This window comes from Panicum hallii, chromosome 3, assembly GCF_002211085.1.
Source record: "Panicum hallii strain FIL2 chromosome 3, PHallii_v3.1, whole genome shotgun sequence".
Taxonomy (NCBI): Eukaryota; Viridiplantae; Streptophyta; class Magnoliopsida; order Poales; family Poaceae; genus Panicum; species Panicum hallii.
The window spans coordinates 59,096,636-59,122,215 of record NC_038044.1 but is presented as its reverse complement, the minus strand read 5'-3'; the positions used below and the strand labels follow the sequence as shown (position 1 = coordinate 59,122,215).

The window sequence follows — 25,580 nt, the reverse complement described above, 5'->3', positions numbered from 1 at the left end:
TATGATATCCCACGCGCCCCCGCGGGCCCGCTCGCCAGTCACCCGCGTCAGAGAGAGAATAGGAAGAGGGGGTGGTGTTTGTCTCTCTCTCTCTCTCTCTCTCTCTCAAGTCTCAACCTCTCCCCCTCCATCGCCGGTGACCTCCCCGGCGGCGCTGCGTCTCCGGCGACCCCGCCGCCACCGCTCCCCATTTCTCCGATCGCCGCATCACGCCCGGTACCCCCCCGCCTTGACCCCGCGCGGCTGCCCAGATCCACCAGTCTCCTCGCGCTCCCACCCCGCTCCCCACGCGCCGATCGGCGGGCGGTGGAGGCCCCGCGGCCCGCTTGCTTGAGCGTCAGATCCAGCGATCCGCCTGCCGCACGGCCCTGCATGGACGACTTCCAGGGCCTGCTGGCCCGCGACTTCGGCCTCCGCCCGCAGGGGAAGGCCGCGCCCATGTCGGCCGCCCGGTCCTCGGGGCCCTCCGGATCCGCCTGGGCCAGCACCAGATCCGCCTCGGCGTCCGCCGCCCCCGCCGCGCCCTCGTACGACGACCTCTTCGGGCCCGCTGCGTCCGCCCCGGCGCCAACCAAGCCTGCCCCGGAGCCGTCGGCCTCCTTTGACGCCATCTTTGACTCGTACAAGGAGCCCTCGTCCGCCGCGCCGCCGCCCAAGCCGAAGCACTCGTCCATGCCGGTCTACGACAAGCCGGTCTACGACGATGACATCTTCGACGGGGTCCCTGGGGTGAAGAGCTCCTCGGCGCCGTACGACGACGTGTTCGGGGGCAGCCAGGGCCACGCGCCGCCTCCGGCTTTCGATGACCTGCTTGGTGGGTTTGGGAAGAAGTCACAGGGGAGGGAAGAGGCGGAGGAGAAGAGGAAGCCGAAGCCTGCTGCTGCGTCCACTGGGTTCGATGATTTGATCCCAGGATTTGGCGGGAGAAGCTCGCCACGGCAAAGGTGAGTGCTTTATATGCAATTCAAAGTGCATGGGATCCTTGGGCGTTATATTGTCGATATGCACGGTCTAGGTGTGCCAGTGCGCATATGTTTGTTAGTTCAATCAACTGAAACGGAAACTATTGTCGGTATTTGGTAATGACTGGATCATGTGAACTTTGCTGAGATGGACAAATTGTGCTGCCTCATGTATTGGATGTGTTGTCAAGTAGATTCTAGCTTGCTGTTGTGTCCTCGATTTGATTTGGTAATCTGTAGGTAGTGAAACATTTATGATATACGGAGAGTTCTATGCTGCAGAAATTATCTCAAAACTGTTTAGGAAGTTCGACTCAATTGTCAGTTTCCCTTGGTTATGATACGCATTTAATATTGATCATATTGTGCAAATCAATAACATATTAGATTACTGGATGTCCATGCACCTTCTCAGACAATCTTTTACGATGTTGGTTGCTTGGACCTTACTGAAATACATATAATGTATGTTAGGTTTAATTTAGGTACTTGTGTTGATTCTAATACATGTGCTAGGTCAAGCACAAATTTGATTTGATAATGCAATCATACTGTCATGAGGTTGGCGTAATTTTATTGATTGAGATATTGTAGTTAATGTCAGATTGTTTGTGGAGACATATTGAATTGGTGCTGTGAGTTTTGTACTTTTGTGTGCCTACTGAGATGGACTAGTTAGAAAGTTACTAGCTGCAGTCATGTTTACTTGATGTTCCAGACAGCAAAACCAGCTTGTTTTCTACTTTCTTGTCTGAAATCTCAAGTTTACCACTGGAGGGAGTATGTTTTTATGATTTCAAGATGAAAAACAAGGTCTAAAAAGGCTCATTCAAATGTTGAACTGTTGAATAGATTTAAATAATTCTATCAGGCCTGATTGATATGTATAGTGTTGCTGGAGTAACATATTCATTGTTATATAATGAAATTGAATTTCAAGATTGCTTTGAATTTAAGTGCATTTAAGTATACATTTCTGAGCCATGTCTCATATTCCTCGAAGGTTATGACTACCAACCTTCTTGAGGAAATTGCATACATGTTCAGTGGAGGTGATGCCCATACAAAATTTAAGTTTAGGCAATTTAATACATTAGAAGTTTTTCCCTGGAACAAGGAATTGTATTATATACTGCTCACATAATGAATTATTTGAGTTGTAATTTGCTTTGATGTTTATGTGCAAATTTGTTTAGATTTTTCATATTTAGTAAGGTACACAGAAAACTGAGATGATGTGCTGGGCATCCATAGCCCATATGTTATTAAACAGTTTAACTCTTTGTTTTTTAATCTACATTTCTTGAATAGAGCCACGTAACACGATAATGTTATTGCAAATGCAGTGGTTTCAACTTTCAAGTGCTCCATAGTGTCCAAATTTTTTTTTGTTATGACGAGTTTTGACATTTGAGTCCCAGGCATGCGTAGGAAGTAATGGGCTAACAGATTATTTATTGTTATGCATGTGGAAAAATGAGGGAGTCATAACCTGCTGTGTTTATGACAATGGCTGCCCTTTTGTGCAATTTCATGTTCACTTGCTTCTAAACATGTTCACATATTAACTTCTATCTCTTTCTTAACTTCAGGGAGACTGTTGGTGCAAAAGAAAAGAAGGTTTCCATGTCAACATCTAAGCCAACTGCTAGCATGGCAAGTGACCCCTTTGTTGTTCTTGAAACAACTTCATCATCAGCTCATCCATTTACAGATCCCTTGGATGAATTGGGTAAACCTGCAAAATATCAAGGGAAAAGCCATGAAAGTACTGGCACTGACAGCAGCTTGTTTGAGGATCCAAGCACTTTCAACCAGGCATCAAAATCAGAACCTTTGTTCTCAGAGGTGGACAATGTAACGAAAGATAGGAATGACTCGAGCAGAGGCCGAGACTCAAATCCTGTACAAAGTTTCCCCAAAAGGAACTCTGCCCAACAACCTTCTGTAGAGGATTTTGAAAATATCTTTCCTAAGTCACAGTCTGCCAGATATTCTGATGTCCATGTTGACATTGGCACTGAGAAATACAGTGGGAATGGTATAAATGATCAGTCACCAAGATCTGATGAATCTGAAGATGAGATATGGCTTACAGTTTCTGAGATTCCGCTCTTCACACAGCCAACTAGTGCCCCACCACCTTCAAGACCACCACCACCTCTTGCAATTAAGCAAAAACAGCATGGATCGAAATCAAAAAGAAAAGATGATGAGTATCTACGGCGGTCTAGGAAAAACTATGATCATCAAAGAAGTTCATCAAATAAGGCTGGTGTTTCTTCAGTAGATGAACTAGAAGATTTTGCCATGGGCAAGTCTCAGAATGCACATGCTTTTAATGAGGAAGAATTTGAGAGAAGCACAGCAGCAGCAGCATCTGCAGCTGCTATGAAAGAGGCCATGGATAAAGCTGAGGCAAAGTTCAAACATGCCAAGGAAGTACGAGAGAGAGAACGTGATGCAAAGCTTAGAAATAGAGAACATCAGGAACAAGATAATGAAGCAAGGTCGTATGCCCAGGATCGTGAGGACAAAGAGAGAAAGGAAAGACTAGAACAAGAAAGAGAGATGAGGCAAAAAGAAGAAAAGGAAAGAGAGCAAAGAAGACTTGAAGAAGAGAGAGAACTTGAGCGACAGAGAGAAAGAGAAAGAGCTAGGCAAGCAGTGGAAAGAGCTACAAAGGAGGCAAGGGAAAGAGCAGCTGCTGAGGCTCGTGCAAAAGCAGAAAGGGAGGCACGCCAACGTGCAGAACGTGCTGCGGTGCAGAGAGCTCAACAGGAAGCACGTGAGAGGGCTGCAGTGGATGCTAAAGAGCGAGCAGAAGCTAAGGAAAGGGCTGCTGCTGAAGCTAAGGAGAAAGCTGCTAGTCAAGCCAGGGATAGGGCTGCAGCAGAAAGAGCTGCTGTGGAGAGAGCTCAGCAAGAAGCGAGGAAGAGAGCTGAACGAGCGGCAGTGGAAAGGGCTGCTGCTGAGTCTCGGGAAAGACAGGCTGCCGCTGCTGCGGCTGCAGCTGCAAGAGAAAAACAGAGTAAACCAGATGATCTTGAGTCATTCTTCGGTATGGGCGCCCGAGCTAATAGTGCTCCGAAGCAAAGGGCCCCGGTGATTACTCTGCCAAAATATTCATTCCAGATCTGTATTTGTTTCAATTTTCTCATTGTTTTCTGATTGTGGAAATATCAGGATTCAATGTTTGATACTCAAACGCAAAATAGAGGGACTTCCACTTCAGCATCAATGAAAAAGGCATCATCAACAACAAATATTGCTGATGACTTGTCTGCAATATTTGGAGGAGGTACTAATCATTTGAGTAGTGGTACTGATAATCTTATGATGCCAGTGTTCCTTGACACATGACATTAATAGTGCATTTGATTTATTTGTTATTTTAGCTCCTACATCATCAGATGAATTTCAAGAAATTGATGGAGAGAGTGAAGAAAGAAGGCGTGCTAGATTGGAACGGCATCAAAGAACTCGTGAACGAGCGGTAATGTTGCAACTTTAACTAGAATAGTTTTTTTGACGAAGAATTAGAATAGTTATCTCATATAGCCCTCTATACAATTTATACTGTGGACACTTGTATGTTCTTGGTTGCCTAGCCCAACTTGTTTGGGACTAGGTTGTTGTTGATGATAATGATGTGGTTGTTCATAAGGTTTTGGATACTTTGTATGTTCCTGTTTGGACTTTATTTTAAGCATATTTTATTGGATAAACATATTTCAATGCTTGGTTTTTATTAGTTTCCTATCTTACAGGCAAAGGCTTTGGCTGAGAAGAATGAGCGTGACATGCAGCAACAACGAGAGCAGGCTGAAAGACATGTAAGTACTTTTGTCATAAACTCGTAAATACATTGCAATGCTGAATCTACATCATAAACATTTAATTTATCCTTTTAGATGCACTTAATTGGCTGCTAGTGACTTATTCCTCACTTCGTTCAAATTGTGTTGTCTGATTATTCCAGAGGATTGCGGAAACACTGGACTTTGAGATTAAGCGGTGGGCTGCTGGAAAAGAAGGCAATTTGCGTGCATTGCTGTCAACTTTACAATACGTGAGTTGAAACATCTAAGGGCTGTTTGGAGTGCCGCCTAACCCGCCACGGCGCGCCACACTTATTCCGCCGCAGGTGTGGCGGCCGTTTTGAGCGCCACAAGTTAGGCACGCCGTGGCGGGTTAGGCGGCACTCCAAACAGCCCCCTAGATTGATGCAATTCTCTCTCCCTCAATTTTATCAATTCTCTGTTCGTTTTGTGGGTATTATTCTTCTTAGATAAAAATTCTGCATTTGGGTCTTTCCAACTGTAATCTATGATTTTTTCCATCCTGTTTGTGATTTTACAAATGTAGTGTGTTTCTTATTGTGTATGCACCATGATCACCATGTTGTGCCTCCAGTTCAAGTTTGGCTTTGAGGCTCTTTGTTATGATATAAGCATTCAGGTCCACTGGTAGCATTTCTGAAGGTTTCATGCAATGTTATAGAACATTGACAGAAGTAACATTTGCCCCTCTGCCATACCATCAAAATGTTTTATTTTGAGCAATACTCGAAACAGTAATCGTGCACAATGCCATTGTTTTACATTTTTAATCTTTGGAATGATTCTTGTGCACAATTAGTTAAAAAGATGTCCAATAGCTTTCTGTATTAATTCGTGTATTCTTTCTGAACAGGTTCTTTGGCCAGAATGTGGGTGGCAACCTGTATCCCTTACTGATTTGATCACTGCTGCCGCTGTTAAAAAAGTGTACAGAAAAGCAACATTGTGTATCCATCCTGACAAGGTGCAACAAAAGGGTGCAAATCTCCAGCAGAAATATATTGCTGAGAAGGTTTTTGATCTCCTTAAGGTGTGTATTGCCTCGAAACATTTCCAGCAGTTACTATTTTCACACCAATATGATAATATTGTTTATCCTTGTTTTTATTGAACCCATGCCACCATGGTGTCAACTGTCAAGACATTAAAAACTAGTTCTCTTTTTTTCAATGTTAAGAAAATTTGTCCCCTTGATAGGGTATTTTATATTTCCGGAGGTGAAGAAGACTTGCATTCTATAAGAGGTGTCAACTGTTTTGCTGAACACAAAAATTAGTCTTTTCTCATTTACCGTTCACTTTCAATTAGTATTTGTGGTTACTGTGGTCCACTGGTCCATGGAAACAAAAGATGGGGTGCCTGGATAATCAGACATGGAAAGTACTGAGCCTTTATAGTTTGACGTTATCTGTGGCACCTGGCACAACAGAATGTTTATTGCTGCAATGGTTTGTGTCAGCTTGGACCACCATCTGGTGCGGGGGAAGTACCTGATGTGTACTGTTCTGCCTACAGCCAAATCAATGCTAATCATAATGACCTGTTAGCCTTCTTCATAGTTCATAGTAGTCTTAGAAGTTCGTGAAAAAAGTACTACAGTCTTTAAAAATTACAACACCTACTGGTTGAGTAATTTTAATGCACTGTGCTGATTACTGCGAATTAAATCTTTGCACTGTTTATTTGATTTCCATTTAACTCAATAAGCACTATTGGTTGAAAGGGCGTTGGGCAAGTATTAGGAGGTATTATTTATGTGGTTTCTAGTAACAATTATGTTCACTTTACCAAGTTGTTAGATAGTAACTCTGAAGTTTCTTAGATGATATTCTGTGTTTCCGCACTTAGCATATCCAACTTTAATAATTCACCTCTGTACTTTTAAATCAAACAGGAGGCATGGAACAAATTCAACTCTGAAGAGCTCTTCTAACAAGCCTCATGAATGAGCATACCCATCAGCGCCTGCACAAGGTTACTCAAGAAGAAACTCCCAAGCTGGAGTGGCTTGCAGACGGGGGGAGGGGGGGTGGGACCAAGCAAAACCTCAACTATAGCTGTAGTTACTGTAATCACCATTGCTTGTTTTTAGTGCCCCCAATTTTCCTTCCCATTTGTACGTTGATTCAATTACATCTCACAGCGACATGCGGCGGCGGCCCTAGCTGGACCTCATCCAGTAGGTGTATATCAGTGCGCTGTTTTGTACTATTTATCCTGGGCTGTATGTGCCGGCAGAGCGGGTGCGGGGCGTGTTGAGAGGCCAGTGTTGTGATTTTGGATTAGGTATACAGGGTTTAATTACCATGGAGAGCTGGTTTTACTTGATGGTCATGGATGTTACCTGTCTGGTGCCATGGGTGCTGTGGTAAGTTTTGGTTTATCTTGTCCATAGTCGATTTGTGGAACATCCCGTTGTAGCCCAGTCATCTGATTGCTGTCTGATTTTGTATAAAAATGATCTGGAGTTTTGATTGCTTGGATTCTTCTGCGTTCAATGAGGAACAAATGTTGTTTCGTGTGGGATATTTTTTAAAGAATCCTAGTAGGTTCTCCAAAATTGTACTTAGTTATAAAACAGGATACAAACGCTTCATCGGCTTGATTATGCGTTCAATGCAAACTATAAACAAACATTCTTGCACCCATGTGAAGGATACAAACGGTCAGATAGTTTTGGAAGGCTGTGGGGTACCTGCCAAACTATCCTCTTTTAGATGGGCTCCCCAGCTCTCCTACGTATCCCCTTCGCTACTTCTTGTTCGAGCCTTTACTGCCACATCCACATTGTTTTTTTTTTGCCACCGTCAGCGGTTTTGTTGTCAAGATTATCTGGATGCTTTCGCAAAAAGATTATCTACATGCTGCAACTAGTACCACTTTCTGTGGGGACTTTCATCATGTAATTAGCCGCTCAAAATAAAACAATAGTTGTATAGGATTATCTCAGACTATATAAACAATTTCAACCTGCATTTATTTATTTATAGTTTTTTGTGATCCTTCCTCGTCGACACCACCGATACATTGGAGCTCACGCCTCCACGCCCTTTGCCTTATATGAGCCCTTCCTCTTGTTGTATCTTCATATTGCCTTCCACCCTCCTATCTTAACACGGTAGCCATTGCGATTTCATGTGATTGGAAATCCTTCAAACCTAGAATACCGCCCCCAGGACATCTTCTTTTATCTATAGTTCTACACCCAATATAGACATATAGCCTCTAAGGGCAAGCCCAATGTATTTGGAACAAATAGTCTATATAGATGGGACCCTTTCTACCATGTGCACAATGTTAAAAGTGAAAGAAGGTAAGAAGGTGGAGAGAGATAATAAGTGGGAAGAGAGAGATGAATACTTGTTTATTTTTTATGGGCTATCCATACGTATATGGGTATCCTCTACTATGGACCATTATACAGACCACTTGTACAATGTTACAAGAAGGCTGAATGGAATATTAAATTGCTTGTGGACTGCTTTTCCACCATATTGTGGTCGTCCTAAGATCCTAATGACAATTGACCAAACCAGACATTGAAACATATAAGTTCGTTTCCCATCTCAATCATGCCAAAAAAGAATATAGCCAACTAATTATGACTTGGGAGGGAGAGAGAGCGCTCTCCAGAATAGTGCTAATATGGGAGCACCCTCGCACTTATCCAGGTTCAGCCTCCACTTTCTCTCGATTCAATCTTCTTATGCGCCTCTCGTCGTCTTCTCTAGCGCAACCTCTCACCTAGCCCTATCTCGCGTCGCCGAGGATCACCCTTCTCTTCCTCCTCCCCTCCTCTCCTGGATGAGCTTCTCTATCTCCACCATCGCCCCTACTATTTCCAGTAACACCACTCCCATTGGATCCACCACCACTGCAACCACTTCCTCCCCAATCCAGCAAAACCATGATTTGCCAACACCATGCAAATCGCCATCCTGCATGACCGTCTCGTTGTCTCACCCTACCGTCCATAACCGCCGCCTATTCAGTAGGTTCTCCGGACCACCCCTTTAGAGTCGCCAGGCATAAACCCACTCTGCAGCCCTGAAATCCTATGTTGGATTGTTTCGTGAGAAGATGAGGTGCTTTCTAAAATAGAAGGTGCTCTATTGCTGGATTTAGAGTTAGATTTACTTCTCTCTTCTTCTGGATTTTATTTTGACCATGACATTTCCGATCTTGTCTAAATTGTAAGGATATGGAGTTAGGTTAAATCAGAATCCTTTTCATTTTAATGTTACCTTATAAAGTTATTACTCGTTATACGACCGTGCAGCTTGTTCTCGTGAACTAGTTGCTGCCACTCCAAAAAAAAAATCCAATATCATCGATTCACAGTTTCTTCTTCTGCGGCTGCTGTTCCAATTTCCAACGGTAGACTGGCCCTCGTCTCTAACAACCAACCCCAGTTTCATTTCATTTCCCCACCGCAAATTTCAAAATTCCCTCCTCCCTCCCCAGTCCCCACCCCACCCCCGATCTCGCCGCCATGGACGCCGACGAGATGGACATCGACCTCGACGGCGCCGGCGCCGGCGCCACTGACGACATCGATGCCCCCTTCTCCGCCTCCCCCGCGTCCGCCTCCGGCTCCCTCCCGGCCGTCCTCTCCGAGCTCGCCGCCCTCCACCGCCGCGCATCCTCCTCCTCCTCCTCCTCCTACTCCTCCGCCTCCCCGTCCCTGTCCCTTCCCTCCATCACCTACCTCTCCTCCGCCCCCGCCGCCGTCGCATCCCTCTTCCCTCGCCTCTCCGCGGCCGGCATCCCGGCGTCCTCGGTGCTCCCCCCGCTCGAGGCCTCCCTCTCCGCGCACCCGCTCCCCGCCGCGGTCGCGTACCTCCGCCTCCTCCTCGCGCCGGCCTCCCCGCTCCTCACGCTCTTCTCCCCGCTCCCATTCCTCTCCCTCCTCCTGGCCATCCGCAAGGCCGCCTCCTCCTCCGCCGGCGCCGCCAACCCTAGCTCCGGTTCCGGCGGCGGCCGCGGCAATCCCCGGAAGCGCAAGAACCAGCGCCACCAGCCGGCTGCGGCACCGCAGGCGGCGCCGTCGCTGCTCCCGCGGGCGCTCTCCCTTCTCGCCGACGCCGCGGGGAGGCTGCCGCTCCGGGCCCATCCGGACGCGCGGCGGTCACTCGTCGACACCGCCGCGGAGCTCGCGGCGTTCGATGTCCTCGCCGCCGTCCTTGGATCCGACTACCACGCCGAGGCGGTGCAGGATGTGGTGCGTGCGCTGGCGCCGGTTGTACTGTCAGGGACGAAATCTACGGCACGGGTGGCCGCGGTACAATTCCTTGTGACGAAGTTGGTACCTTTGGGTGCTGAGGAAGGGGAGGATGTGGTGAGGAAGGCTATGGAGTACCTGCCAAGGTACTTGTCTGTGAAGGCCCCGGACAAGGCGGAGGCCAGGGCACTGGCAGTGGAGGCCATAGTCGAGGTGGTGCGGGCATTGGGGTCAGAGGAAAGGGAGGGGTTTGCTGGGTATGTGGTGGCCATGTCAAAGGGCAAGGCGAAGGGGCGGCTGCTTGCTGTGGATTTGGTGCTTGCAATGTTACCGGTCCTGTTGCCATCGGATCGGGATGACTGGGATCTCGAGGAGGGCTCTTGGGGGCTGAAGTTTCTCCAGGTGTTGGTGGAGAGGTGCTCCGATAGCGTGGGAGGGGTTCGAGCTCGGGCATTAACTAATGCAGCCCAGGCGCTTGATGTTTTGTCTGAGAGAGGTGTAGAGGTTGATCGGTTGCAGGAGGTGATGAGGACTGGGGACATGGGGCTTGGGGAATTGCTGAGACGGCGTTGCACTGATGATAAGGCTGCTGTGAGGAAGGCTGCGCTTGTGCTCATCACAAAGGCAATCAGTCTGATTGGGAGACCCGTTGATGAGTCTCTACTTTGTGCAATGGGTGCCGCATGCTCTGATCCATTGGTCAGCATCCGCAAGGCTGCTCTTGCAGCCATTTCGGAGGTGTTTAGGAAATTCCCTGATGAGAAAGTGATGAAAGAGTGGCTTCAGGCTGTGCCTCCTCTGGTGATTGATAGTGAGACAAGCATCCAGGAGGAATGTGAAAACCTCTTTCTCGAATTGGTACTTAACAGGATCTGCCAATCTGCCAATTTGAACCCAGATGATGATTCCATTAAGCTGGAGGATGTTTTTCCTGAAGGGACACTGGATTTGCTGAAAAGCATCTGTGATGGAGAGATTGCTCCGTGCATAAAGAAGATATGTGCAAGCCTTGGGAAGAAGAAGAAGCTGAAACCACTGCTTGCTAGTTCACTGCAGAACATCATAACAATATCCGAATCCTTGTGGTTGAGAAGTCGTAAGCCAATTGAGACTTGGACTGCACCTATAGGGTCTTGGTGGCTTCTTTCTGAGGTCTCATCATTTGCACCAAAATCGGTTAATTGGAAGTTCCTGTCCCACCACTGGAAACTCCTTGATAATGTTAGGCAAGATGACAGAGGTAAAGCTTGTTCTCAAGTGGAACCAAACTGTGCGCTCTGGGCAGTTAATCGTGTATCACTCTTGCAAACTATTTCAAATGTCTCCATGGAGCTACCTGTGGAACCTGCAGCAGAATTGGCACACAGCTTGCTCACAAGGATTGAGAATTTTGATATGAACCTCAGTGAGGTAATCAGTTAAATTTTAAACTAGCATGTGCTTTCACTACAGTTAAATTTTAAACTAGCATGGCATTATGTTTTAACAATACCAGATCTCAATCTGCCATGTGAAACAAGATTAAATCTGCTAGGCTTTATGCAGTGTGCCCTAATCTTATTGCCAACTCTGTTGGGACCTGGCAACATGTACTGTTCTGAAGACTTTTTGGTAAATTATGACATTTGGTATGGTCTTAAATATAGATCAGGATTCCATAGTTATAAAAAGGCATAACTTTATATCCACTGTGCTTGCCAGTTTGGGTATTATAATAATCAACAATATTTTCTGGAAGGGAGATCCCTCTAGCTTGGCTGAAACCTCACTGCAATCACAATATATTGCTGTAAGGCCTGCTTGTTACCTGTTTGGAATCTAATGACAAGAATACAAGATTATCCAGAATCTTTGCTGTTTCTATCATTGATTATCCACTTTTTTCCTGCCCATAGATTTTTCCTTGATATAGATTTCTCTGTGGTGTTGTGTAAATGTCTACAAATTTCTGCACCAAATTTGCTCTTAACAGAATTAATTCATGTCCATATCTTGACCATACCTTTTATGTATAAATAAACAGGTTGATGCCCATGTAAAATCGCTGAAAATTTTATGTAAAAGGAAAGCAAAAACAGCAAAGGAGGGTGATGCACTGATCCTGAAGTGGGCACAGCAACTTATCCGTAGTGCTGTTGACATCCTTGACCAATACATAAAAGAGACATCAGAATCAGCCAGGGGTCACAGTTTCGTTACTCCTGTGAGTAGCAAAAGCAGGGGAAAGAAACAGACACCCGCATCAAAGTCAACATCAGACGCAGTTATTGCTGTGTTCACTGTTGGATCACTGATCCTAGCTTGCCCCACTGCCAATGTGAAAGACATCACTCCTTTGCTGCACACAATCATAACTTCTGGAAACTCTGAGCTGAGGCCAAAAAATCTTGTTGGTGGGACAATATCATTCAAAGAGTTAGCTCCATCGTTATATATACAGTCGTGGGATACATTGGCAAAAATTTGCCTTGTAGACGACAAAGTGGCCAAACGATACATTCCAATTTTTGTCCAGGTATGTATTCTGTGCTTATCGTATGAGTTATGACAACTCTTAACAGATAGACAGTCAATGTTGCTTCTATGAATCAGGAGCTTGAAAGGAGTGATATGGCTACCCTTCGGAATAATATCATGATTGCAATGGCAGACTTCTATGTCCGTTATACCGCATTGGTCGACTGGTGAGCTTATTTTTCATCTTTTATTCATGTAACCATTGATACTAATATCACTATCCTTCCAGAATTTGTTACTGTTTCTGCAAGTAGAGATGCATGTTTCTGTATATCATAATGTGTTTTTTAGACTCACTTTCTCTCAATAAAAATGAAGGTTCCTTCGACTATCACACTTTACAATACATTATAAAATTTTGCCACCCTTACAATGTTCAGACAATTTGCTGGTTCATGAATCTTTGGTGAATGAAACATGGCTCATTTGTTTCCCTGTGTTTTCTTATTGTTGTATTTGGCCATTCTCTAAGTTATGGTCTTAGTGAATGATCATATATTAATTTGTGTAACTCCCATTGTGTACGTTTTTCTAAAAGAAAGTGATCCCCCCCCCCCAAACACACACACCCCACCACACACACACACACATTCCAGCAACATGCTTGAATTCATGTCAGATGGTATCACAAAGAGGGATCAAGGTTAATGGTGTAATACTGTCCACCATTGGTAAATGAGTTTTGTCAACACTATCCTATCAGCTACTTTGGCAGATGAATAAAGAAGTATTTATTTTTCGAAATAGATAAAGTCTTATTTGGACATGTGAACTCTAACCGAGCTTTCTTTTATGATGTTTCTGCAGTTATATGTCAAAAATAACAAAATCACTTCGTGACCCCTGTGAAGTAGTACGGAGACAAACATTTATTCTACTCTCCAAGTTGCTACAGGTGCTAATCACTCCTTTATCGTATTGATCTGAATAGTAGGTCATGATTATTGAGATTATTATTTTATCTAGAGGGACTATGTAAAGTGGAGAGGAGTTCTCTTCCTTCGGTTTCTGCCATGTTTAGTTGATGAGTCGGAGAAGATAAGGCATTTGGCTGACTACCTTTTCGGCAACATCTTAAAAGGTATTTACTATTTATACTAACCTTCTCTTGTTTTAAGTCACTGCCTAACATCTACGTAAATTTTGCAGCTAAAGCGCCACTCCTTGCATATAATAGTTTTATTGAAGCTATATATGTCCTAAATGATTGCACTGGACATGGTGCTTATAGCGAGTCTCAAGGAAGTTCAGACAGAAGACCTGCCCTTTTTGCAGTTCGGTGAGACAAGCTAAACTGTACTTGCAGGAACAGTGCTTCATCCCTAGCTGAATCTTCTCATGCTCATTTTTGTTGCAGTGGCACTGATGAAAGATCAAGGTCAAAAAGAATGCACATTTATGCTTCTTTGCTGAAACAAATGGCACCAGAGCACCTTTTAGCCACATCGGCCAAATTATGTGCTGAGATCTTGGCAGCTGTTTGTGATGGTTTGCTCAGTGTTGATGATGCTGGTGGAAGGGCTGTACTTCAGGTAGGGATCAATATCTTCACAAGATTTCCTGCCAATATGAACTGAGAAAGTATCTCGGAAATCAAGTACCTAATTATTTTTTGAAAAAAAAATCAAATACCTAGATACAATCTTTGACATGATGAGAACTGCTTATAGCATGCTTGGCACTTGACTGACCTGCAATATGCACATGCATCCTGGGTTTTAGCTTCATGCTTGTGGTACATGCTTAGTATCAGTGTGTTGTTAAATGTCTCGGAGAGCTGGATCGCTTTACATGTTGCTACTTTTCCATTTGTCAACAGGATGCTCTGCAAATACTGGCTTGCAAGGAGATGCGCATCCACCCCAATATCTGCACAGATAATTCCGAGATGGACGAGGAAGGTGGCGAAGGTGGAGGGACAGCCAGCGCGCTCCTGGCGGCCAAAGGGAGGGCGGTGACCCAGGTCGCGAAGAAGAACCTGATACAGATCGCGGTCCCGATCTTCATTGAGCTGAAGCGGCTGCTGGAGAGCAAGAACAGCCCGCTGACGGGCTGCCTGATGGAGTGCCTGCGCGCCCTGCTCAAGGACTACAAGAACGAGATCGAGGAGATCCTGGTGGCGGACAAGCAGCTCCAGCGGGAGCTCCTGTACGACATGCAGAAGTACGAGGCCGGCAAAGGGAAGGGCAAGGCGGCCGCCGAGTTTGAGACCGGCCCCAGCGGCACCGCGAGGTCCCCGGCCAGGCAGACGCCGGCCGGTGCGGCTGCGGCGAAGGTGGATGCGTCCGCGAGAGCCACTGTCAGGTCGGTGCTGAAGGAGGTGAATCGGAACACGCCGACGCCGCCCCTGCATTCCATGAGCGTGCCCAAGGTGAAGTCGATTCTGGGCACCGCCGGTCCTGGCTCTCGCCGCCCCGGTGTTCTGGAGTCGGTCCGGCGGCTTCAGCCGTTTGAGTCGGACGATGAGAATTAGCGTGTTCGCTCATGGCATGTTGTCTGATGGTCGTTTTAGTATGATGCTAACCTGCGTACCAGATTAGGATGGTATCTACCAATCTCATTCTCTCGATGAGAGTTTTGGCCGGCTGGCCGTGTACATATTCTTGGAATGCAATCATGGTAGAAATAAATCGAAACAATTGCGGCTTCTCTTCTTTTATCATATACTTTTTGCTATTCTAGCGTCCAACTATTGCGGTCATTTTGCTCTCTCTTAACTGGTTGCCCATTTCGACTGGCATCCATGGCAGAGCAGTAACCAGCCGAGCAGAGCCCCAGGAAACACAAGGGCAGTGACACTGCACATCCTCACCCTGTTCACCTGGATTTGCAAGGAAAAACGAAACGGTCAGCAGTAATGTGAAACCCAGAGGAGAGGATTGATTTTTCCTCAAATCACCACGTAAACACTACTACAGAAAACGGTGTTAGAGTAGGAGCAAATTACGCTCCTAGTTAAGCATGGCATGATTAGCCGAGCAATTAGGTACGGCACAAATGCATATATTCTCCAAAATCAAATCTTGCCAGAATATCCGTTCATTGTCAGCACGATCTCCGTCGCTTGGTATGTGCAAGTAAATGAAGGCTGTTTTTAGCCATCCATCCCACAAAACCTGGCCAGCACAGTCCTCATCACAAATCGTCCAGGGTTTCAGTTCTGCCAGCTCGATCACCTGCCCTGTGTGCTTATATTATATTGCAGCGCAGATGAGTGAGAAGGGAGAACTAACGCAAGCCAAGAAGAACAACCATGGCCGGACGACAAAAGAACACTGGTGCTTCTGCCTCTGCCATGGCGGCGGCCCTTCTCCTTATCCTGCTGCTATCCGTAGGGCTCCCGGCGGCGGCAGCGGCCCACCCGACGCGTGGAGATGATGTGCAGGATCCTCGACCCCAGCCTCTGGGAGTTTACCCTCCACTGAAGGGCCATCTTCCTCCAGCGAGAAGAGCATACGCCGCCGCCACCAGCGCACCGCCGGGGGGTGTTTGAGCGCATCGTTTACTCAGGTTCCCGGCAGGATCGGAGGACCCTGCCGGCTGTTCCTGGTCGTTTGGCCACAAGGATGTCACAGCATGGCACGTCCTCCGTCATAATAAGATCAATACATTTTCTTTTTCGGAGATACCACCCCACAATATCTCAACTAGTGCGTGCCATGTGTTATGATATAAAATTAAATGTATTGTAAGCTTGTCTGCAATCAATCATCAATCAAATTGAAACTAATTGGCGGTGATCTCTTATACATTCCCGTTATCTCTGTTCTTTACATGTAAAGGCCTAAGCCAATTCGCAGAACAGTAGTAGAAAAGTTGTAGAAAGAAGGAAAGGGAGGTGTAGGGGGCAATGATTACAGATCTCGGTTAGAACATCAAACATCCGGACTCTCAGATCAGTAGGCTAATCAAGCTAATTACAGGGGAGCGTCAGAGGCAGCTGCTGCTGTGTGTAGCAGAGAAAAACCCTGACTGATTCGGGGCATGGCGACTTGGGAGGACATGCCCAGTTTGGGATGTATAGCAACTGTACACATGCTGTATTGCTGTTTTTTTTTCTCTATGTTCAACTACATGAAGTAGGGCAGTGTTTCCTTCTTTCTTGATCCGCCGTCTCCAAACTCGTTGTTCCACTGTACGATTTGGTTTGTGGATACTGAATCAGGCGGCAAGCTAGCACAAACCTACAGTGAAACGACCAACTGGTTATCATGCGCCCAACATGCAGTTAAGGGAAAAGGAATCTTAGTCGGTAAGAGAAGTGTTCATTAGAATGGCAGAAATAAGTACACATTATTCCTTCACCTGGCCAAGCGCAGATTTCAAGTCATCCATTCGAAGTGGCCGGACGTCCTCGCTTCCATATAACGGAGGCTCAGGCCTACCTTCAGCTATCGCCGAGCTCTTCTCCTGCATAAAACAGATGGGATTTTGGCACAATCGAAAGGAATGGAGGTGTCTGTGTGTGTGTTGGTGGGTGGTGTGTGTGTGTGTGTGGGGGGGGGGGGGGGTTGCATAGAAAGGATGGAGATTCTGGGCACCTTCTTTTCCTTCTCAAGAATTTCACGAATGGGGCAATGCGCCGCAGTTACACAGAGATTCTGCGGGGAAGAGAGGATATAAGTTTTCAACTCCTTCACATTACTGAAGAGTATAAGGCACACCAACATACCTTCAAATCACTCCCTGAATATCCTTCAGTCATATTGGCAACTGACTCAAGATCCACATCTGGTGCCAACGTTTCCTTGGATAGTAGGACTTTCAAAATCTTTCCTCTATTCGATGCATCAGGAAGGCTAACCATTATTCTGTCAATAAGAATCAGTGCCAAGAGTTAAGCAGTGGATATAAACATATCTAGTTCAGGGGATGGTAGAAGCTTACCTGCGAGGAAACCTTCGAATAACAGCATCATCAAGATCATATGGCCTATTTGTGGCTCCAAGAACAAGTATGCGTTCTTGCTCTTTAGTGCGCAAACCATCCCAATTTACCATAAATTCATTTTTAATCTTGCGCATTGCTTCGTGCTCTCCTTGGCTTCCTCTCTTTGCCAGCAAACTGTCAACCTGTCACAAGTGTTATACTAAGTGCACAACACACTTAAACAGTATTAAACAATGAACAACCCATCTTCTCGGCTTCTCTCACACACCTCATCAACAAATATTACTGCAGGAGATATTTTGCTAGCCAAAGAGAAAACAGCCTTCACATATTTCTCTGATTCTCCAAACATCTGAAGGAAAAATAAAATAAATTGCATCAGAGTTAATCGCACATCTGACAAAGGTATGAATACTGAACACTAACTGTTGTTTTTGTTGAACAGTACCTTTGAGGTAATGACTGACATTGATACATTGATAAAGTTTGCACCTGCCTCAGTAGCTACCGCTTTTGCAAGCATTGTTTTACCTGTTCCAGGAGGTCCAAAGAGCAGTATTCCCTTCACAGGCTGCCAGAAAGAAATGTGTTGGTAGCACTTCCAAATGTAACCAATAACTAGCAGACAAATATGTCAGGCCAGCTTTTCCCTTTCGAAATTAAGCGAGCACCTTTCTTAGCTGCCCTTTGCTGAACAGTTCAGGCCTTTGTAGAGGGAGCATAACCAATTCCCTCAGCGTCTCTTTCACATTGTCCAGGGCTCCAATGTCCTCAAAGGTAACTCCAGTGTCATTAGGTGAGAGAACATTTGAAAGGACTTCTTGTTCAAAGTCATTCTCCGTGACTACATCCTGAAAACAAACTTGTATTTGAGTATCAGGGAATTTTAACAAGCTAGATAGAGGAATGGAGAAGTCACCTTTAGTGCATTCTTTGACCTCTTACTTCCCCTGTGTGTGTTCTGTAACATATTCAATCCATGCTTGAGGCTGTATCCACGACACTAATTTAGCATTCCACAGAAAGGACCGATTGATGTTTATATTGGATCGTGATACAACATTAGCATTGTATTTTTACCTTTCGATCTGAAGTATCATTTTGCCATCAGTTGGGGGTTTATTGTGCTGAAGGTGATGAATAATAGCAGATCCGACAATCTTATCCACATCTAAAATAAATTGGAACGGGTAAATTTTTTTCAATATCATTATACAAAAACATGGTTGGTCCAAGAGCAACATTGGAAGAAACAGCTTACCTTCATTAGTTAGTAATCGATCTTTGATAGATAATTCTTGAAGATCATTGCATTCGATTTCTCTGCTGGTCAGAAACTACAATGACAAAACATTGTGAGAGCCATATCATCAGCAAACATTTGCTCACAAGGTCCAAACTTCTGAGCAGGGATGGAAAGAACAGCTGAAAGATGTGATCAAAAGCTATCAGCTTATCAGGGACTAGTAATATTCAAATTCCAAGGCCATTTCATCATGATATTACAGAACATGGCTTACAATGAAATAGATTTCAAGAATACATGTTAGTAACAAAAGGAATATATTAGTTTGATAAAGTATGAAGTATCAAAAAATTCTTTTAAAACTAGTTAAGTGTGGGGGTCATGATAGACATAGTCTACATCTAATCTAAACTATAAAGGCACCATAGTTTTTTTTGTGTGGAAGGTCCATTTTAATCTCATCCATCCAGTGATCCAAATCTAATCAAATGGTCCACGATTAATCTGATAGTTGATGACTAACCATTCATTATATTTAGAAGAAACCATGACTTGATTTGGAAAGCCATTAATAACAATTTAAAAAGTAATTAAAAAACATGACTAGAGTTGGAAGGCCATTAAAACTATGATTTGGAAGAAAATTAATTTCACAACTCAACACACAATGGAACATTTCTATTTTTAGAAAATTATAGCAACCAAACGGCATTCCCTGTGTACGGTGTCAAGATTTTGCATGTGCCTAGCTGATAGCTCCAACAAAATGTTCCAGTCAATATGTGAAAAGAAATGCCTTACTTGCATCTTACCTTGCGAATATTAAGAACATTGGCTTTAGCTTTAAGGGTTTCAGTATCACGTTGTAGTTGTTTCTTCAAATCTGATAGCTGTGCTTCATCCTGCCAGAAAAGCATACAAAAAACGTCCAGGTTAGACAAAGTACTATCTACAAGCACGATGGATAACTAAAGTGCTTAGGGATGACAATACCTGGGGAAGTTTAATGCAAATTTTATTAGGGAATAGATTATTTAGATGCTCCTCTGAATTTGTAGCACTCCTGCTTATCTCATGCAATCCAGTTCCCAAGGTTTTCTGCATTTTTGAAACATAAGTTCAAAAGATGGATCAAATATTAATTGACAGTGATAGTACTACAAATGCAAATACTATAACAGGCTTAAAAGTCTCAATAATGTCATGATACGTTACATACCCACAGAAAATAATGCAAATGGGTGATAATGTTACCTGGACAATGGTAAGTACTGCCTGGTTGCCACTAAGTAGACTCGGAACATAAAATCCTCCAGGATGTGACTAAAAACAGTCCAGAGCACTATGTTAGCATTTTTGACAGAAAGGGACAGCGTGGGAATATATCTTTACACCAACTTGTGAACTCAAAAATCATCCAATCCCAAATAACCTTTCAGATTACAACCTATGTAAGCATTTTGTTTGACTCTATTGCTTCGTTATCCTCTGTCTTAACAACTTGTGGTATAAAATTCATTTTGTTTCTAATAAGTGCACAACTATACCTGATCATTGCGTCCATCTGCCTGAGTGTGAGACCCAATTATCAGAACACCACGTGGAAGCTCGCTTCTCAATGATGCATGTAATTCTCTAGATTTGGCTAATGACTCTACATCCTTGAGTAACACAATCAAATTACTGCTTTTGCTTTCTTCTGAAATCACCTGAAAGGCATCCAAGAACCATATTGTTGCCGGCAGCAAGAAAATAAATTATAAAAATACTGATCATCTATAACAACCTCTACCTCAATTAACTTTCCTAAAGCAACACTATCAACTTCTTCACCACCAGAAGAATCTGGACGGAGTTGAAAAGCTGCAGAAATGTTAAACGATAAATCACATATAAGACGAGAATAGCATCAGTAAGTCACTAAAGTACACATGCTTAAGAAGTTCAGGCTAACCATGACAATAGAAGCCGTGATTTTCCTCACACAAACCTCCAAGATCATTACCATAAGCGATAGGATTGTCGAATCTAACTCCAACTTTAGACAACCGGTTTTTTTCAAACGCAAGCACAACTTTGCCTCGAGAACCATAAGCAGGGCCCCTGTGAATCAACCAAACAATTATATGAATGTGAAAAGAAGTGTTTTAGTAACAATATATTCGCATGACCGCCACAACAAGGTCTATCAATATTCAGTGTCTAACATAACAAATCAACTATGATGCTGATTTAAGTTCATGCAACATGACTTCTGAAATAGTATGATCTCAAAAAGATAGTCAGCAGAAACCCCATTTATGATGAATTTCCAAATGCTATTGCTCCATTATGTGTTCCATTCACTTATATTAGAAAAATATTCAAAGGTATTCCGATTTCGAGATTGTCAAAGGTCAAGAAGACAAGGGCTTCATCTACATGATACAAATGAACCCCACCTTCAGAACACACTTAATTAAATGCAAATCACAGAGAATAAATAGGGATCAATTGCTAGGTTAAAAGAAACAAGAAAGCATAGTTCTCAATAAAAATACCTTGGTATCAAATTTAAGGAACCATTACCAATATACTCGACCCTATCCCCTGCATAAGGACATAGATGTAAAGGTTAAATTAAAGTGTGAGTAAAATATAAATAGAAAATAAACAAAAAAGAAAAGAAAAGGTCGTTGGAACCTTCTCTGAAAGTGTTTATGTTGGATGTCCCCTCAATATCTCTTGAACTACAAGGTGCATCATCCATCTTGGCATTGTTGGAAGATGTCTGCTAGAATTATCTTTCAATCAATAATCTATATATTTCTTCTGATGTATTGAGAAGTTGAAAGGTATGGTGAAAACTTGACTTCATATCAGTAAGGGAACTCATATCCGACTTACATCACCCAGTGTAAGAGAATCAAGTATGAGAAGTCTAGCATCAAAATGCTTTGCAAGTGCCTTTATCAGTTTTTCCTGGTAAATTTCAGACCCTACAAGCATGTTTGTGCCAAATAGTTAGATATGTACAGAAAAGAAAACACCAAATAATTGCCCGGCAGGCATAACAGCTTAACAAAACTCCAGGACATTAATTTGTCACAATCGAGTAATAAAATAAACAAATGCAAAAACTACCTGATGGACCAGATAATAGAATTCGCTGATTTAGAGATCGAATTGTTGGTAACGATTTCCCAAACTTCTTCTCTAAGTGTGGGAATGAAGATGACAAGAGTATCTCCTTTGTACTATCACTGCAAAAAATGAGCGCAGATTAATGAGTAAAAAACAGAAGCTGAACAATCTAGCACCAAAGCTATAAAGACAAATTGCTTGGTCCTAGTATTTTGCCAAAAAGTATTCAGATCTGATAAAAAAATCTGAATAGGAAAATGTTCAGATGTAGGAGTATAGCATGAAGAGGAAAGACTGATAGCAGGTAGCTGTAAAAGTGAATCCACAAAACATTTATCCAGAATTAGAATATGACCTGAGATAATATGGGAAATGATCAAGGGTTACATCAATATCATTTGGGTTAAGAATTCCGTGTTTCAGCCCATCCTTAAAGGTTTGCCATCCGCTGGGAGGTAAAGTGACTGGTGGATTAGGACACCTGAAATCGCTCTGATTTTCAGGAGCTTCAGAATTCACCAGTTAAGTCAGACCTCAGATAAAGTTGGTCCTACAATATCATAACTGGTTGTACCTTATTAGTTGTAAACTTACCAGATTCTACTAACGCCCCCTTCAGATTGTTACACCCAGATGCTAATATAGTGGGCCCAGTGTCAGCTGAATTTTGAGTACCAATCAGCGCTGCATTAGTAACTTCAGTATCCCTCAGAGGATGCTCAAAAATCTGCCCGCAGGTTATGGATCACTACAGGATAGCAAGTCAAACTAACAAACCTGGCTCATTCTACCGTTGCTGAAGTACCTATCAGCAATCAAAATATATGGAGAAAGGACAGACGAATGAAACAGACTTGTATGGTGCAAAATTTGATAGTAAGGATACATAGGCATGCTTGGCACCTCGACCGAAAATAACCTCATCCCCTCCTCTGAGGGGAACTTTGGCACCTGGGATGATGTGTGTTCCATTTACTACAACCGAACCATTTTGGCCTGTGACCTCTAACTCACAAGGACCTCCTTCCTGGAAGAAGAAACAACACTATTTATGCAAGCCAAGAAACAAAACAATGGAATTGCATTCTAACAATGCAGAAGCATTAAAAAACCTGAAGATGTCGCAACATGCATAGATTTCGGGAAGCAGCTTGGTCATCCAAACAGATATGACAGTTGTCACGTCTGCCAACAGAAATTCCATTGCCACAGATAGGAACATGAGCAGTCTGCAATCATATATGGTTGATATCCAATATCAGTTAAGAACCATTTGAGCGTTATGACTGGATAAGGAACAGGCACAAAAGTGCTAAAAGGGTGAGAAACTTTTAGCTGATTGGGTAGCTCAAGATTTCTGAACCATGATTAAGAACTTACATGTTCATTCACACTTGCAATGCAGAGAATCCCATGAAGATATTTTGTCCAATTTTTTTTTTACAAGAAAAACAGAGAGTTGCTTGTGGTCTTCACACCGAGAATTGACTTTCTACTGGGAGCCTCAAATGAATCACAAATGATAATTTCTAAGAATTCCAATGGCCCGTGATGTTAATAATTATGGCCACACAAAAGCGACCGTACAGCAGACATACAACATCAAAATCGTTAAGTGATGCACTAAACTGCAAGTATCAAGAACGAAGAGTAATCTGCATTTACACTATCAGTATTTTCAGCCGAGAGTTGCATCTCCTTCAACTACAAAAACATGTAAAAGCAAATCATGAATCGGAAGAGACATGCTCGCATAAGCAACATCTACTGTTGCGGAAAGAACTAAAAGGTATACTACAGTGTACAGCCTAATTCCCTCAAAAACTCACGAAATTCCTAACAACTGAACTGCAAGAACACACAAGAAACTGCACAGAGCGACACACTGTCCCTGACAAACCCCAAGAGCACGTGCAGTTGACCGGAAGCAACATCTAGCATAGAACTGCGAATAGCCAAACCTCCAAGAAATTGCGCAAATGTCGCTGTGTTTGGACTTTACCACGCCGAAGAACACGCAAACCCCCAGGAAAACCCCCGAAGAACCATCGAGAAGCAAAAGAAGAATCACCAAAGAAGTCAAACACCCACGCACGAGGCACGCACCTGTGGGTCCTGCGCGAGCAACCTCGCCCACGGCCGCCGCGGCTGCTCCTGCTTCTGCGGCAACGGCTTCCCCGTCCCATTCACCTCCGAGGGCCCCGAACTCTTCCCCGCCGCGGCCGCGGCTGGCGGCTCCTTCGGCTCGGACGCCTCATCCTCCGCCCCCGGCTGCTCCTGCTTCTGCGGCAACGGCTTCCCCGTCCCATTCACCTTCGAGGGCCCCGAACTCTTCCCCGCCGCGGCCGCGGCCGGCGGCTCCTTCGGCTCGGACGCCTCATCCTCCGCCCCCGCCTGCGTTATCCATTCAACCCGCATCAGCACCAACCGAGACGCGGGATTCCATTCTCGTTGAGGGGAGGAGAATGCGAGGAGCTCGCGCTCACCTTTCCGCGCTTGGTCGGCGAGGCCACCGGGGAGGCCGACGTCGCCGGGCGCTTGATCCTGCCGCGGTCGGCGTTCCCTCCGCCGCGTCCACCACTGCCCGGGTCCGCCGCGGCGGCAGAGCCCCGGCGAGTCTCCACCATGGCGGGCAGGCGGCCGTTCGCCGGGGTTCGGCACACTTTCCGGAAAAGGAAATGGAAGGGGTTTTTCTCTGCAAGGAAATGAAAAACGGTGGACTCGGGAGTTGGGAAGGAGAGGGGAGGTCGGGAGGAGGTTTTATTGGTCGCGATGTGGGCCCACTTGTCAGAAGTCGGTTTTGGTCGGTTGGTTCCTCAACGTGGCAACTGCCAACCGGCAACGTCCCAGTTTTTTTGAGTTCAGAAACTTTTTTTTTTGCTTCTTTTTTCTGTGTGAAGAAAATAGAAAAACGGAGTCAGCAGGGTATTATTGACGTGTGGGGCCCACCTGTCAGTGTCGTAAGTCGCTGCTTCCGCTGTCTTAAAGTGGATGTGGGCTGCATTCTCTGCTTGTGACCTTTTATGGTGTAGTTTTGAGGTTTGCTACTCATTCCGGTTTTGACCAATTTGGTGGCTTAATATCTTTTAGGGAAACACATTTTCTCTCCACATGTGTATCTTGCTCAAACTTGAAATTTAGTTGCACATGGTTTATTAGCAAATTTCGCGGGAACATTATGGTAACACAAATCAAGTTCTATTATAAACAATACGTTGGTCCAGCAAGTCTTTTTTTTTCCTTCCAAAATCCTTCGCCCAACCATGCATCAAGATGCTCGCAATGCTTATACATTCGAAACGTTACTCCCCATGATTGGCATTAACAGAAGATGGACCGGCACGATTTAGTAACATTTGGCGTAGTCCCAATGCTCCACCTAGTATACTTTTAGGATTCATAGCTCATGTGACATCTTATTAAATACTCCTTCCGTTTCAAATTATGGATCATTTTAGCATTTTTACGTGCATAGTTTTTAATATGCATCTAAATATACACTATATCTACATACAAAACAAAAACTATGTATACACATCTAGAAATACCAAGACGATCTGTAGTTTGAAACGGAAGAAGTAAGAGAGAATGGAGAGAGAAGGGAGAAACCGGATCTCATAGAAGATACAGTTTCAACGTGAAAACATTAGAAGCTCATTCAAGTAAAAGACTTTTTAAAAAGGGTGAAAATCACAAACTAGTTCATTAGTAGCGGTGTCATATTGAGCACAAGACTAGCCGCACGTGCACCTTGTAATATACGGACCAATCAGCACGTT

At 44.3% G+C, this 25,580-nt stretch overlaps 3 protein-coding genes across 3 annotated transcripts; 2 read left to right on the top strand and 1 right to left on the bottom strand.

Annotated features, from left to right (window-relative positions):
* Window positions 1-42: 42 nt before the first annotated feature.
* On the top strand, window positions 43-7,289 carry LOC112884837 (auxilin-related protein 1-like). Its single transcript, XM_025950436.1, has 8 exons — window positions 43-944; window positions 2,555-4,067; window positions 4,149-4,263; window positions 4,361-4,458; window positions 4,733-4,798; window positions 4,945-5,034; window positions 5,658-5,834; window positions 6,699-7,289. Exons 1-8 carry the CDS (start codon window positions 373-375, stop codon window positions 6,735-6,737), a joined length of 2,670 nt encoding a protein of 889 aa, XP_025806221.1. The 5' UTR covers window positions 43-372; the 3' UTR covers window positions 6,738-7,289.
* A 1,988-nt stretch (window positions 7,290-9,277) lies between these two features.
* Window positions 9,278-15,189, top strand: LOC112884348 (condensin-2 complex subunit D3). The gene is made up of 8 exons (XM_025949727.1): window positions 9,278-11,435; window positions 12,049-12,540; window positions 12,618-12,709; window positions 13,350-13,437; window positions 13,509-13,623; window positions 13,692-13,821; window positions 13,900-14,074; window positions 14,362-15,189. Exons 1-8 carry the CDS (start codon window positions 9,297-9,299, stop codon window positions 15,013-15,015), a joined length of 3,885 nt encoding a protein of 1,294 aa, XP_025805512.1. The 5' UTR covers window positions 9,278-9,296; the 3' UTR covers window positions 15,016-15,189.
* A 1,412-nt stretch (window positions 15,190-16,601) lies between these two features.
* Window positions 16,602-24,513, bottom strand: LOC112885841. The gene is made up of 27 exons (XM_025951515.1): window positions 24,288-24,513; window positions 23,908-24,195; window positions 22,914-23,030; window positions 22,688-22,828; window positions 22,396-22,528; window positions 22,157-22,307; window positions 21,802-21,920; window positions 21,565-21,656; window positions 21,361-21,448; window positions 21,219-21,267; window positions 20,633-20,781; window positions 20,471-20,541; window positions 20,226-20,387; window positions 19,933-20,001; window positions 19,672-19,776; window positions 19,491-19,580; window positions 18,694-18,769; window positions 18,513-18,603; window positions 18,352-18,421; window positions 18,104-18,283; window positions 17,881-18,003; window positions 17,701-17,784; window positions 17,430-17,614; window positions 17,215-17,353; window positions 17,084-17,143; window positions 16,848-16,952; window positions 16,602-16,726 (listed from the first exon to the last, which is right to left on the bottom strand). The coding sequence occupies exons 1-27, from the start codon at window positions 24,426-24,428 to the stop codon at window positions 16,613-16,615; spliced, it is 3,192 nt and encodes a 1,063-aa protein (XP_025807300.1). The 5' UTR covers window positions 24,429-24,513; the 3' UTR covers window positions 16,602-16,612.
* Window positions 24,514-25,580: the final 1,067 nt, after the last annotated feature.

Coding starts and splice junctions, on each gene's coding strand:
- LOC112884837 (XM_025950436.1), top strand. CDS start 373: ATGGACGACTTCCAGGGCCTGCTGGCCCGCGACTTCGGCCTCCGCCCG. Junction 945..2,554: donor AGAAGCTCGCCACGGCAAAG/GTGAGTGCTTTA, acceptor TCTTAACTTCAG/GGAGACTGTTGGTGCAAAAG. Junction 4,799..4,944: donor GAGAGCAGGCTGAAAGACAT/GTAAGTACTTTT, acceptor TGATTATTCCAG/AGGATTGCGGAAACACTGGA.
- LOC112884348 (XM_025949727.1), top strand. CDS start 9,297: ATGGACGCCGACGAGATGGACATCGACCTCGACGGCGCCGGCGCCGGC. Junction 13,624..13,691: donor TTTCGGCAACATCTTAAAAG/GTATTTACTATT, acceptor TAAATTTTGCAG/CTAAAGCGCCACTCCTTGCA. Junction 14,075..14,361: donor GTGGAAGGGCTGTACTTCAG/GTAGGGATCAAT, acceptor ATTTGTCAACAG/GATGCTCTGCAAATACTGGC.
- LOC112885841 (XM_025951515.1), bottom strand. CDS start 24,428: ATGGTGGAGACTCGCCGGGGCTCTGCCGCCGCGGCGGACCCGGGCAGT. Junction 20,002..20,225: donor CAGATGGACGCAATGATCAG/GTATAGTTGTGC, acceptor GACTGTTTTTAG/TCACATCCTGGAGGATTTTA. Junction 17,615..17,700: donor CAGTAATATTTGTTGATGAG/GTGTGTGAGAGA, acceptor CACTTGTGACAG/GTTGACAGTTTGCTGGCAAA.